General features: G+C 44.0%; 1 protein-coding gene across 8 annotated transcripts in view; it reads left to right on the top strand.

The window, feature by feature from the left end:
• Positions 1–14,983, top strand: part of dachd (dachshund d) — a 116,199-nt gene that overhangs the window by 68,685 nt on the left and 32,531 nt on the right. For 4 of the 8 annotated variants that reach the window (XM_069663009.1, XM_069663007.1, XM_069663005.1 and 1 more), the window contains 2 exons: positions 14,473–14,646; positions 14,753–14,896. In XM_069663009.1, coding sequence (XP_069519110.1) covers positions 14,473–14,646; positions 14,753–14,896 — 318 coding nt within the window. Of the gene's footprint in view, positions 1–14,472; positions 14,647–14,752; positions 14,933–14,983 lie in introns of all 8 variants that reach the window. The other 4 variants (XM_069663008.1, XM_069663006.1, XM_069663002.1 and 1 more) reach the window with 1 other exon arrangement.

The raw sequence follows: 14,983 nt of genomic DNA, 5'->3' as shown, positions 1-14,983 counted from the left end.
GTAGCGCATCTGAAAGTTGTTTGCTAACCGCCATTAAATAACAAAAGAAGAAGAAAGCATTAGTGCCAGTAAAACTGGTGTGGTGATGTAAAATGCGGAACCGGAGAAAAATGCAGAGAGATTTCTGCAGCCGTCAAAGAGTTCTCAAAAAATGCCCATTACTACAATTAATCAAATTGTATTTTCAGTTATAACTTTTTGGCTTCCCACCAACGATTATTGTTCCACTCTTTTGTGTAATAAATCGAGCGTTCCCTTTTCCTTTGTAGCGCAGTGCTCCCTCAAAGCTGGCTGTATTCACATGGATTCAGGCGGATGTCAGCTGGACAACTCCTGCTGGACGCAACAGGGAAAACAAAGTCCGATGCAATTGTAGGACTGCAAAATTATTAACTTCCTTCAGTGCAGATCGATAACTAGGGGTGGGACAAAATATCGATACGGCAATATATCGTCATCCTGACTCATGCAATAGGCTGGCAGCAAATATCGATATTTTAATGTACAAATATACGGCGCTCTAAACAGATTTCCCTTCGATTCTGATTCACCGCGTCACAACTTCATGACTCCTCGTGGTGGCGCTTATGACATGAACGGAAATTAACTGGCCGAAGAAGTTAGTCAGATATCTTGGTGTGTCATTATCAGATTGTCTTGCAATATATCAGTTATCACAGAATCGCTGTATGGTGATATTATCGTGAGTTACCCTGCGGATGGGAACGACTTCTCCCTCTTTTGATCTTGTTTGCTGTCCACCCTCTACCTGAATCCATGCAAATGCAGCAGTTTAGTTTAGCTCGGGCCAACTGAACATGGTTAAGAAAGTTTATCGCAATATTAACAATTAGTCGTGATTAGGATTTTTGCCTTATTGAGCAGCATTGAGCTGTTTTAACCCATTCCCTGAATTCTAATCCTATCCTGTGTTCTACTAAAGTCTTGATAAGCACACAGGACCATAAACCTCTTTGCCAGATACATACAGCTTGCCTTAAACCAAAGACTTGCATGCCTGTCTCCATTATTCTGCTGTTTCCTGTGTTTTTGTTCAGTTTTCACTAACTTCACATTTTCACTTTGCAGAGGTAAGTCTTGTTTTCTCTTGAAGAGCAACACTTTTGTGTGTTGAAAGTAAAAAAAAAAACATGTATAATAGCTAAGTGAAACAGTGAGCACAGTCTCCCAAAGCTATCAGCTTTTAACAAGGTCTAATTGAATTGCTGTGAGAGCATTGGTTTTTCACCATGTGCCATTTCAATTAATTATTAGCCCTAAAATGCAGAAGGATTTTCGCAATATCACACAGAACCACTTAGTGTATTAAAGAGAAAGATAATGTATGTTAGTGCGGCTTCATGAGCCCGCTCCAAATTATAAACCAAATGTAATCCCTGTAGCTTTGCTTGCTAAATGGAGGTTTTGATTCACTCCCTGTAATAAACGGCTCGACTCCTGAATACATTTCATCAGTAATACTTGACACCGCGGAGCTTATGGTGCGCGAGATGAAAACAGGATGTGTTTCTAAGCAGATTTAACAATGCAAAATGCATAAAGTGTGAGGTCATCACTCCCAGAGAATGGAGTATGTAAAAAAGAGAAGAATACGAGCCGACGAGGTCACGGAAATAAAGATAAATGTGAGTACCAACAGCAAGGCTATGGCAATGGAGCTAATAAGAAACTGTTTTATCTTTTTACAATTTAAATTGTAACCTTGAGCCCACAGCCAGCCACACAGGCTCCCGCTAGAATCATAATTCTGGCAGGGGGGAGCAGCTCTAGGTGTGGGTGCACGGGCCACAGCATTAGCTCTCTGAGTGAAATATATGGCAGTGACGCCTCTCGGCCCCATCCACAATCAATTGGATTCTTTTCCTTTAATATTTACTCGCAGCGATGAGATGCTCGTCTGCATGGTGATGAACAGTCTGCCACTGGCGTTTGAAGGTGACCTGTCAGTGAGTATGGACAAATCTCTCGCTCGCAGAAATGTAGAAAATAAATCATTAGGGGCAGGCAGTCAGACAGGGGCCTCTCTCTCTCCCTCACTCTCCTCGGATTTAAATCAGCTCAGATTTATGATTTGAATTAATGCTTCGTTTGGTCAAAGGAATGGTCGCAGAGACAAATGATGTTTGGTACTGAAACCATCCTAATATTGATTACCGGGTGTCGCAGCAATCTCTTGTTTATATCAAGCACTCTCCTGTGACAGGGTGGCCAGCAGGAGTCATCCTGATAATACGCAGGAGAAATATGGCCTGCTCGGCACGGCGGGGCCATGAAACACAGCTAGCAGCGCGCCGGCTTATTCATCTAGCCCCGGGCTTCAGCTCACATGTTTATTTTTAATAAAAGCATTTTGTAATTTCACAAAAATATGAAGCGACTTACAAGGAAGCGTGAATTGTTTAACATTCCAGAAGGGTCTAAATCTGGCCTGTTTTCAAAAACTATTTTGGCCTGTGAATGCCTAATATGTCCAGCTCTCAATGGCAATCCAAACTAACAAATCACTTGACTGATTTAGCAGAGAGTGGGCAGGAGGGGGAACTGTATTCGGCTGTAGCTTTGTTAGGACTGGACTCACTCACGGGGAATGACTTCATGCTGTTTTTAAGACACTCAAGACCACAGCTGCTCCGAGGAGCTGAAAGTTTTATACTCGTGCTGCTTAAACTAAGACTCGACAAACGGATGTGTTTGCCTGCACAAATCGTGTTACCAAACCCTGATAGGAATTGATATGATAATGAACCCGTCTCTGATAATACCACTGAGGACACAGATCCATTTAATGAGAGAGAGCTACTACATAAACCCATTGAAAAGAATCCTCCTTAAGCTAAAATACAGGTGCCTCATCTCAGTGTTTGTCTGAAGCAGATCTTTGTGAAGCGCTTAAAGCGGAGCGCAGCGGAGGCAGCCAGTGAAGGACACTCTGTTCTGTTTGTAGAGTTGGATTGCCCGTCGCCGTCTTTGTGTTGATGTAAATTGAACAGGCTAATATTTCTCCCTCGCATTAAATATTCATCGCAATTAGACCTTCCTGTTTGCATCAATGTTATTAATTAAAAGAGGGAGAAAAAGGCCGCTTCAACTCCAAAATAACCGGAGATCCTGAGTGAGAGAAGAAGGAGAAATAGGAGTATATGAGGATAAAATGCAAAGGGAGATAGAATGGCAGGAGGGGGGGGTGTCTTTATTTGGCTCTGCACTCTTTAGTCGGTCAGAGGCAGCTCTCTCAAAGCACAATGTGGATTGTTCCTGCGCCTCTCAGGAAATGCCACAATTACAGATCACAGACCAAGCAAAACACGTGTGGCGCTGGGCCTTGAGGGGGATAAACAGCCCGCCGTTCCCTCCCAGTGCATTGACCCCAACCACAACCTTCATTACTGGGAGAGAAAATATTGTCAGCTGCCCACTAACAAACACCTGCCAATTTCAAGAGAAGGAATTGCTTTTTTTTCAGCCGCAGAAGAAAAAATAAAGTGTTTTTTTTCTCCGACCTGACGAAAAAGGACGAGGCTGCGTTCACCCTTGTCCTCTTGTTTTCTCACTTACTTCCTTGTCTTCCGCTCTCTTGTCTCTCTTTGGCCACTGGGTGCTGCCCTGCCACTCATCTGACTCTTCACCACACAAATCTAATGGAGCCGAAATCCTGTTTGTAATTAGATATGGGAATTCCACTGTCATCAGCCAGATGATGCCACGACATGCCGACCAAACAGCTCGCCGCACTTAAAGGAGAAGACACAACAGTCGCTGCTTCCTGTCTGATTTTACTCAACGTTCTGTATCCGTCTTAAACTTGTAAGACCACATCTAAGCTGTATAAGCAGTTACATCCTACAGCAGGACTTCCAAACCCGGGAAGCCCTTTGTCTCACATCTGTGGCTTCAGTCCAGGCCGCCTGCGCCCAACAGGGAGCGCGGAGCCACATGCTAGGCCGAGGCTGGACGGATGGTGACAGGTACCTGGAGTGTTGCCTGACTGAGAGCTGAGAGAGAAAGAGGTTCTGGGTGAGATGATGAGGAAGCATCATTCTCTCTTCCCAGGGTCATCAGGCTAATTTCTGCAAGCCCCACCCTCCTGCTTGTATGTTTGCGTGTGTGTGTGTCTACGCTTGTGTGTGTGTGTGTGTGTGTGCGTGCGTGCGTGCTCGCGTGAGAGCGAAAGAGGGGGCCTTGGCCCCTGAGAGCGCTCTGTGAGGAGACCACAGCTGTACACTCCCAGCAGCTAATTGGTCCTTATCTAGCTGTCCCATTCATCTTCATTTTTTACCAATTACTGAGCATTATCTGTGTTCTCAGTTGGGTATGGGACTTAATCCTTTTTGGTTAAGCTGGTGCTACAGCTTGCAAATTTCAAATGGAGAAGGGGGGTGGCGGAGAGAGGGAGGGGGGAGAAAAAGAAGGGAAAGGTGGAGGGGGGAGAGGAGGGAGAGGAGGGGGGCAAAAGTCATAGCAAAAACAAACTCTGAAACTTCCCATCATCCCTCACTGGCAGGAAGCAATCGATAAACAATGACATCACGCGAAGGAGAGGGGAAAAAATGGAAGGGATCAATTATCGGCGTTATAATTCAAGTCCTTGTTTGCAAACGTTGCAGCCTCATTGATTAGGCCGTTCTTGTTGCACTCACCATTATTGACTTGTTAAAACCATATTTTCTCATCATCAGTGGTTTTACGTTTGCGGTCACACAGATAACAACGCTTTAAGGGGGCGCCATTAATTATTCAGGATGTATTCATTCTAAAGCACAGCGAGTCCAAATCACCCTGTTTACTCTACAAACAATACAAGTATAGAACATTGCTCATCCAGAAGGTACATCAAGACGCTGCAATCTGGGGCAGTTAGCCTTAATTTTCTAAGATCAATGCATAACTAGGCTCCTCTCTATATGGGGTCCGTGCTTGGCCATGCTGCAGAGCTGAGTGGAGTCAGCCTGGAGACCATGCACTAATTACTGGAGTGTTTACTGCTCTGCTGGATAGCATTTGTACCATTTTGGATCATATCAGCGAGTCAATGTGCTCTGCGCTGCACAGATAAATAAGACATTAAGATGACAGTGTGTGTGAATGAAATTAGAGTGGAAAATTGATAGTCATCAATTATAGAATAAACACAAGTCTGAAATGGGTGAAATTAACAGCCACACACGTATGTGCGGTTAAAGAACACACAGGCATGCGTGTCAGCCGACAGTCAGGCTGCACACATACAGAGACTCTGCTCCTGCACTTTGATAGGGATCTGTTTGGTCACACTCTCTGCGCCAGCTGTCAGCCCAGCTCCACTGCTGCGATTTAATTAGTCTGTTTATGTCCTTTCTAATAATAAAGCTCTCTGGGTGGAAGGACACATCCAACTAGCTAGCTGCGCGCTCCAACCTGCTAGCTGCACTAGCGCTGGTGGCCCAGTGAAAAGCTAAATGTGGGCCATGATGGAGGATGGTGGCTACTTCCTGCTCCTCTAGACAGAACAATGGCCCTCAGGCTCAGATCTAGTATCACCCCCTACTCAATCCTAACCTTAACCATTAGGGGATAAAGCACATACTGACCTGATATGAGTGTCTAGGGGCAACTTCATCCATCTTCCTCTCTAGCTCTCTTGTGGGAGCCTTTGTCAGCCGAAGCTCTTGAGAGAGACGAGATTGTAGCCATAGGCTGAATGGAATTCATTTCGCGAACATATCACAACACCTCTCTCTCCGCCGTGGATTATTGTTTCGTCTGATTTATGCAATTACAACTCGGTTTGTTTTGTGTTTCTTTATTCCGATAACAAGGCCGGACAAAATAGAGTCCCTTTAAGCCGCGAGTGTGGGAGGAAAAAGGAGGAGTAGCTGAGCGAGACACACCGCGAGACAGAGAGTGGCAGAGCAGACAGACAGCCTTCCAGCCTGAGTAGAGAGCTTGATGGGTCTCTGTCTCTCTCTTGGGCTTTGGCCCTCACCATCTCTCTATTAGTCTGCCAGGCTCATGGGAGCCAGGTGACAGATAAGTGAAGAACGACACACACATTTTAATAGACATTTCAAAAGATAAACCTGATAATCATTTCTCTTTTTAATGAAGTCTAATGTCCTCGTTCTAATTCCGGTTGCGTCGCCTGTTAAGCATCGGCGTTAAGACTTGAATATGCATGATTGGGAAATTGTGCAGCACACAGATGTAGCTACAAAATACACAAACGCAGACAACTGCAGAAATAGATTACAATAACAGGGGGGGAATTGATTAAACATTATTTCCGTAATGATCCATATCAAGTTCTATCATCTTTTGAGTGGCAGCAGAGCTATAGAGAGAGGAGCAGACACAGAGAGGCGACACGCCAGACAAACCTCGTGTCACGGAAATATTTGTTTGATTGTCTCATGTGGTTAGTTCACAATAGCAGGAGCAGAGCTATAAAAAAACAACTGACCAGTCGAGTTGTCATCCCTCATCAACATTAGGCCTCATTCTTCATTAATTGGATGGATTAATTTGGAGTGCTTTGATGCGGGGGTGATGCATGCGTTGGGCTGTCCCCTCCTCACTATTCTCTGTCAGGTTGAATTTAGCCAGGGAAGGGGCTGACCTTTGAAAGTGAAGAGATCAACACAATTTGAAAAGACAATGTCACTTGGTGTAAATGTGATACGTGTAATAAATGACATTCAACCTTTCAGTGATGACGAGCTTTCGCAGGTTGGAGTAATGCGAAATATGCACGGCGGGTAATTGCACAGAATGTGGAGCAGTTTGCACACACGCGGCTAAGACGGTGCAGCATCAGAGCCTGAGTAACATGTGCTCTCATTTCCCTGTGATTATTTCTAAGAGGAAACATTAGCACGGCGCAATAATATCACTGCGACACAATAACAGTGATGACAACAAAATGATTACGCTGTAAAAACTGCCGCAATCAGCGGCGGAATCAGAGGCAGAAATAGTTGTTTCTCTCACACGAAAGCGCGCTCTCTTAGCCCGAACCCAAAAGGTGTTTCTTCTCAATTATGATATGGGAACCCTCATCCGAATAGAGCTATCAGCCATACTGAGCCCAGACATCTTCACCATCACACCGCCTCTCCTCTGGGACCGAGATAAAGAGGGAGAGAGCGAGCAAGTTCAAACAATGTTAAGGAATTTCACAATCTTAGCATGTCCTTCACACGGGGAACAAACAGAGGAAGGTGCTTTTTGATCAATTGTGTTTAGAAGTGGGAAAAAAAATACTCAATCCAACAAAATAATTGAAATAACCTGCTCTGTTCTGGCACAGACCTTTCATCTGTAGATATCTTACTGGACATTTAGTCTGGACTGGACCAAACATTCTACTAGCTCTCTAACGCTTTAGGTAGAGATGTTCCGGTACCTTCTTTTCCCAATGCCAATTCCAATACGTATACTTGAGTATTGGGCAATACGGAGAATATGCAGTCAAATAAAGGTCAATAAGATGATGAGCTCGCAAAATAATTAAATAATTTCACAGCCTGCAGTTGTATTTCACGTTTTGTGTGCATGTGAAAAGAAATGAGCATGTGTCCTCACACATTCAAGTCTGTGATTTTATAAATAACTTTTGCAGATGTAGATTTGTAGCCAGCCAATCAGCTCGCTTCCACGTTGTCCACTGACCATCCAATCAGAGGAGGCTAAACTGTCCAATCATGGCTGGTTAGCTGAGGCGTAAAGAAACGGTCAAGATTGGTGCTTGTATCTCGTAGCTTGTAACTTCAGGTTCGCACATGCAGAAAGGAAATGTGTGTGTCTGTAACTCAGACTTTATGAGCTTAAAGTGTGTGCCACGATTTTTTAAACTTTGAGATTTCACAAATAGTTTTTACAGTTCTACAGTTCAAATCGTTTCTGTGAACACAAAATATTTCCACACCTAACTAATTTACAAAGTCACAAACTTGTAAAGGCATCTTCAAGTTTTTTCCACACAAAACATGAAATACAGCAGCCGGCTGTGAAACATTATTTTGCGAGCTCAAAATATTTTTGACCATCATTTGACTCCATGTGAGCACCTCTCCGATACTAGTCAGTTAAAAAAATATTACTGACACTCATCAAGCAATAGTTTACCTGAAACCTGTTCATTTTGTGTGAGGCGAATTGGTCATGTATTGGATCAGTGCAATGAGTATCCTCACCAATACTGTATCCTGGGCAGTATCGGCAGCTGTTACTGATACTGACTTGAAGCTACAGTTGTTTCGATACTGATACCGATACCAGTATCGATACTGGTCCTGGTATCGGTATTGGAACAACTGTAGCTTCAAGTCAGCAGATTTATTCAAAACTTGAAAAATGCTCCTTTAGTTTTTCGTGACTCAAACAGGTAAAATTATTTGTGACACATTATCAAGATCACATTAAATCAGCTTGCACGTGTTCTCTCTGTGTATTGTAAAGTAGTTTTAATGGTGCATTTCTCTGTCTCGTTTCATGCCAATAAGAGAAACCACTGATATTTAAGGCTTTTATTCAGGTTTGAATGAATGAATGAAAACATGTCATTTTTAATTTGATCTGAATATTAAATGTAATTCAGATTTTTACACTGCAGTGCTGTTAAATTCACACGTTACAGTCAGTTCACCTTGAACTCATTAGCAGAGCTGTAAACTCTACACTGCATTACTGATTTTCCCTCATGAGGTGATTGTAATGGAGGAAGTGAGAGCCCAGGAGGTAGTGATGCTAATTTTGTAATTAAAACAGATGATCTGATGACCACATGCAAACCGATCCCCCCCACCCACCCCCCTACCCCGCTCCACCAAAGTGATATGACGGCAGAGTGGGCCGTGATTGATAACGCTCGTCAATATATTTCATTTCAGGAGCCTTAGTCAAATGACAACTGGTTGTCATTGACTGAAAGCAATCTTTTTAAAAGGGGAGCCTTTGCTAAGTATCAGATGAAAATGATTCCTCTGTCTGCTTGGGTGTCACTGTCTGTACGAGCTTTATTGATTGGGCTTGAATATATTGCACCCGCAGTAGTAACAGCTGCTGGTAATATCTCTCCTCTCCTTCTGCTCTCCTCTTCTGCTCGCAGCACTTTCCTGTGCCACGGCTCGTTGTCAGCGATCAGATGTTGGTGCTCGCGCTCTGATGTTGCGTATTTATCAGGAGTGATGTGTGACAAATGTAAAGTGAGCCTGGTTCCGACCCAAATTAGAGACGCGGAAAAAACAGTGTTTGCTAATGCGTCCTGAAGGGCCTTGCTGTCCTGGCCACCCCCAGCCCATGTGCATGATTGTGTTAGCTAAACCCACCATTGTGTCCCCCCCCCCCTTACTCTATCCACTCTGTGTTACCCAGCACTAGGATGTTGGCATTGGTTGGTAAAGGTCATTTACTGTAATGAGATTTGCCACATGCAAGCATATGGCTTGATTATTGCCCTGTTCGTTAACATTTTCAGCATAGAGACAAATAGACAGCTAAAACAGGGGGCGAGCGCCGGGTGGGGCCACGGCGAAAAAACGTGTTTAGCATTTTCTCCTCAAAGATAGGAAGAAGTTTTTTTTTCTCGCAGCAGATCTGCCACAGACATGATTGATCTTTCAATTTTCAGAAGGAATGCGTGCCATTAGAGGCGAGGATTTAAATTATCCTATAAAAAAAAGTTGCCTGCTTTAGATTTTCATACACTTAAAGGACAAACACCTCTGTCTGTCTCCTTGATAATCCCTACCACATGTTTCACTCCAGTGGTTTGGGTAAGGAAAGCAATTATGTTACCTCATCAAACCAGAAATGTTTTCTTATCATGCGTTCTTCTTACATTCGGCATCTTGGCAGGAAATCTTTGCCCACCTGAATCACTGGAGAGTGTGTCTCTTTATCCCCGCATGATAAACAGATTTTATTGTTACCTTGAAATGTGTCCAATCATCACGGCTCCTGGAATGTAAAGGATACTGTCTGCATGTGTTTTTATGTCTCCGTGTGTGCGTACTTAAACACAATTATCTATACTGCATCATTGTGTGTTTTCATGTTTACATCTCCTTGTTACCGCGCATGCATCCTTTTTATGTGTCTGTTTTCTTGTGTGTGTGTGTGTGTACAGCAGGTATTTAACAAAGGCAAGATGTTTGCTTTATTATCAACATTAACTGCGTAAACACAAAAGGCTTCAAAGTTTCATTCAATGACACTGAGGGGCTGTGGGTGGCTACATCAAAGCTCAATACCTTCCTCTCTCCCCCCATTTTAATGAGAAACAGGACTCACCAGCCTTGACTGAACCTGCCATCTGTGTGTGTGTCTGTTTCTTCTTGTTTGCGCGCGCGTGTGTGTATGTACGCGAGTTGCGTTTTAGTGCATATGTTAGCATGCGCGTGTTTTTTTTTAAAGTGGCACCACGATGCCAGGCAGCATATTTATGGAGGCTGTGTCTTATGTTTGATCTAATGGCTATAGGGCTCCCTCCATCTTGGATTCTGGAGGAGATTAAGAGTTGTAGTAAAGATGAATAGCTGATTAGCGCTACAGAGAGACCTCTAAATGTCTCGCCGCGTGACAGACACTTTGTCATGAGCCATTCATTTCCTTTTGGGACCGGTGTGCAAATCCTCGATACGACCACAACAAAGACTCTCCATGTGTGTGCACCGCCGCCTCACCTTTGTTGGAGGAATACATACACGACATGGGGGCATTTTACAAGTGCAATTAGGAGGAAAACTGAGATTGTTTTTGCGGCGGTGGCGGCGGCGGCGGCGGCGGGCTGCATATGCGTATGTGCAGTGAGTCAGTTCATTTAGCTGCCTGACTGGAATGGTCCTGTTCAGTCTGACAGATCAGAAGAGGGAAAAATATCTCAACACCATGAAAACCAAAGGCTTAGCGCCCGAGCAAATCAGCCCTTTGTCTTGTTCAATTCAAATCAAAGGATAAGCAGGAATGTTTGTTTGACAACAGCATTTACAATGCATTGTTCTGAAGCCCAGAGCCTCCCAAACAAAGACAGATAGGCTTTAAACAAGTCATTTAATTAGCACCGGATCCCCAGCTTTGGCCGCGCCAACCAATTATACATTCCTGAGGCATGTGCAGGTCCTATTTCACGGGAACGAGAGGCAGATCCTCTCCAGCCCTGTCTCTTACAGTACATCTCTCCCCTTCCATTTAAGAGAAGGTAAATAGCCCAGACAGACAGCTTCATTAGCCAGCGTCTGAAGAGCGCGGGGCCGATTGTCGCTTAAATAGTGCGCTTTTACTGCAGGCCCAGCCGGCGACCTCCGATCAATTACAGCTGACATTATTGTTTGTCGGGAGCTTTTTTCCTGGACAGAGGGAGTAAAAAACGAGATCAGGCCTGAGCTTTGGCTGGAAATGTAATCTTCCCCCTCTCTTTGGTTCTTTCGCTCCACAAACAATAAATCATTCAGTTGAAGAGATAATAAAGTGCCAAGTAGGAGCTAGTTTAATTTTTGTCAGGGGAAATCTGTCCACAACAGAGTTAAGGGTAAGGCGCAGGCTGCTACCTCTATACCATTCTCAATGACAAAAGCTTAGCTCCTTTTTTTCTTATGCTCCTCTGTAGGCTCAGACGTCCAGAAAAAGGCTCAAGTCCTGTTTAGATGAAGATTAACTGCTGCACAAATCACTGCAGGTTATCATTTCTGTCATCTAAATAAATTACTGCTCTCTTTTTAATCATTTTAAAACATTCAATCTTTTTTTTTTTCTCCCCGTGATTCTTTTAAGTATCCGACCCATCGTCAGCCCGCGCGCTTTTGATTCTGATGTAACAGCTTTTTAATCATGTTGTTACCGAGGGCTGTTTTAATTCGTTCAATTCATCCTCCGCGATTCAGATCTTTGCTTATCCATGCGTGAACTCCCAGGCACTGCACGACATAATAGCTGAGCTGTTTATATTGGTATTAAGTGATTTGTAGTTTTAATGATGGTAAATAGGAGTTCACCTTTGCCGGTCCCTCAGGCTTACTTCAGGTAAATTACTCCAAATGCATTGTTTATGCCCTTCAGGAGAGGGGGGGAGGCAGGGGGGGGGGCTTGTGGGAATTCACCTCTCATCAGGTCTGAACTTCTGTATCGGAGATAAACACAAACTGACAAATATGTTTCTAACGCTTTGCCCGACGGAATATACACACAATATCCAGGTGATTAATGACTCTCGGTAATGCTTGCCGAGTTTGTTTTAGCAGAATGAAAGCACGAAAATAAGTGTTTGTTATTATTACAAAGTTGAAAAATGTAATCTGCGCTTCTTTTATTTAGCCGGAATAAATCTAGCAGAGGAGAAGGGATGAAAACACTTAACTTTTTGGCAAAAGATTCCTTGAATATCCCTCCTCACCTGGCTCCTTTCAGCAGCAAATAAAGGGATTTGGTGGACCCTCGTTGGTCGGTGGCACATTCCCCTACAGTGGTCTGAATGGGCCTTTATGGGAGAAACACTGCTTTAGGATGGGGTGACATGAAAGGGGCTGGACAGGCACTGAAAGCGAGACTAATACCCCTTACGGCGAACAGAGGGCCAGTGTTTCCCCACGGCGCTGTCTGTCAGGTACGGGCACATCGCCGACGTCCAAGAAACATCAAGTATTTTTTCTTTAAAGTGATCCTACACCTTTTCTTCACAGCTTATTGATTTGGCGTGTCCGTGCGTCTTTATGCGTGTAGCTGCGTTTGATTGAATGGGTGTAATGTATCCACCTCAAAGGCAGAATAAGTCTCTTCACTGTGGCCCTTGAGTGGCCTTGAAAGGCTGATAGGTAGCCTAAACCTCTCCATGTTGTCCTACAGTAAGTACCCCCGCAATCAGGCCCTCTGTGGTGTTTTTTAATTGAGCTTAGCCTGCTGAGTGGTAATTGATTCAGTCTGAGCTACAGCCGAGGCGCTGATACAAGGTGCTGCTTGGCTTCCGCTTTTCTTTAATCTCCCCTGCTTTATATTGTTTGGGAATACTCGCCACTGAGAAACTGCATGCCATCTTTCTTATGGAAATCCATGCTTCTTTTTTCAGAAGGAGGGGAATGACAGAGAGGAGTACTTCTCATGTCCTTTCATTTTCAACCAGTGTCCTTCTCTTTAGAGGCTTCGCCATGCAGATCTCCTTGCCCTTTGGCTACTGATGTTTTGTCAGGAAAAGAAGAGTGGAGTTGTTTTGTGGATCAGCTTTCTGTAGTGCAGTATCTTTTTTCTCCCTCTTTCTTTCACGCGGCTTTTTTTCTTTTCTTTTTTTCTTACCTTGAACCGGCCTGCCAAGAAAAAGAGAGGAGAAAAAAAAAAAAAAAAAGCAGCGAAAAATCAACAGAGAGGCTCAATCAGATCCAATAGTGTCTATGAGGTTTTCTTTAAAGCATTTTGAGGAAAAGCATCTGAGTGGCGGAGGAATGAGACCAAACTGTTCCCAGTCACTTTTGATCCTGCCAGTTCAAAGTCCCCACGGAGGAGAGGGTGGAGGGAGGAGAGAGCGGGAGGGGGGCGGCCGTGGTTGGGAGAAGAGAGAGGAGGGGGGTACAGACACCTAGCTTTGACCTTCTGTCTGCGCTCATGTCCTTTGAAAGTTGGCTTGTTTTCATTAAGCCATTCAGAAGCGCAGCACAGGGCCACAGTTTGACTAACTGCGAACCCCCTATGGTATCTTTATTAGACATTCTTTACATTTTCGGACTACTAATGGTTCAATTTCCCCAATTAGGCTCCTATTGCCAGACAGCAATTGAATAATTTACAACATTTGTAAGATATCTCTGATGTTGTAATGGAATAATTTGTGTGCATATGAAAGGGGAAGGAATGAAAATCCCATTATTGTGCGAGCTGAAAGTGACTTTACTCTTCTTCTCTCTGCTCTGGAATATAGGCTGCTATAATTAGCCTAAAGTCATTGCCATGCTGTGGTCTGATGGTACTTGTTTGTCATTAGCACATTTAACTAGTCATTTGGGTAATGGCTTTCAAGATTGCCTTTGTTTTTACAGAGGTATTTTTTATATGTAAATATTGAGACAATTTCCATAATGTGCCCTTTTTATTCATCATGGAATAATTGATGCATCTTTATAGCTGTGTAAACTTTGGTCTTTGAATGACTGTGTATATAGTTATCATGCCCCTTTTCTTTATTATTATTGCAGTAGTATCTATTATTAACGTGTGCTGTAAAACATTTATGCGTATTATGTTAACATGGAAAGATACCCGAGAAGCGATTAATTCGAATTATTCCATTTTCCTCCTAATGGACGGCAGCGTAAAGCTTTAGTGTTATTGGACGCAGATTTTAAAGGCGATCTCAGTGGTGGGAATAAGCTGATTGCTGAATTAACTGCAGCAGGTTTTGAGTTTTTCAGCCAGAGCTTCCAGAAGTTTCCCCTGTGAGTATCTCACTCGTAATACGCATCATTGAGTAACCAACGACCTCTTCATGTGTCTCAGGCCTGGAACTCCCCTTCATGATGATGCCACACCCCCTGATCCCAGTCAGCCTGCCCCCTGCCTCTGTCACCATGGCCATGAGCCAGATGAACCACCTCAGCACCATCGCAAACATGGCCGCCGCCGCACAGGGCCAGAGCCTGCCCTCCAGAATGGTCACCTCTGTTATAAAGGTGAGTTTTAAAGCAGAATGGTGTGACATAACTTCCTCCACCCTGTGCTGTGATGTTTCCGCCCATACTGGATATTTATTTTGGGTGTGTGTCTGTGTTGCTGTTGGGGTTGCAGGAACGTGTGCCGGACAGTCCCTCCCCTGCTCCTTCCTTAGAAGATCACAGGAGGCCAGGCAGTCACCCATCGTCCCACCGCAGCAGCAGTGTGTCCAGCTCCCCGGCCCACACAGAAAGCTCCTCAGACAGGATACGTACGTCTCCTTATAACCTGGCAACACGGTTAAATGGTGAAGAAACAAAGCTTAAAGTGCAGTGAAGACTGTATTTGTAAATTACAC

The sequence above is a fragment of the Semicossyphus pulcher genome, unplaced genomic scaffold, assembly GCF_022749685.1.
Source record: "Semicossyphus pulcher isolate SPU_LCO1_2020_fin unplaced genomic scaffold, fSemPul1.0.p SCAF_15, whole genome shotgun sequence".
Lineage (NCBI taxonomy): Eukaryota > Metazoa > Chordata > Actinopteri > Labriformes > Labridae > Semicossyphus > Semicossyphus pulcher.
Note: the sequence above shows the minus strand (reverse complement) of the source record. Positions and strands in the feature narration are given on the sequence as shown.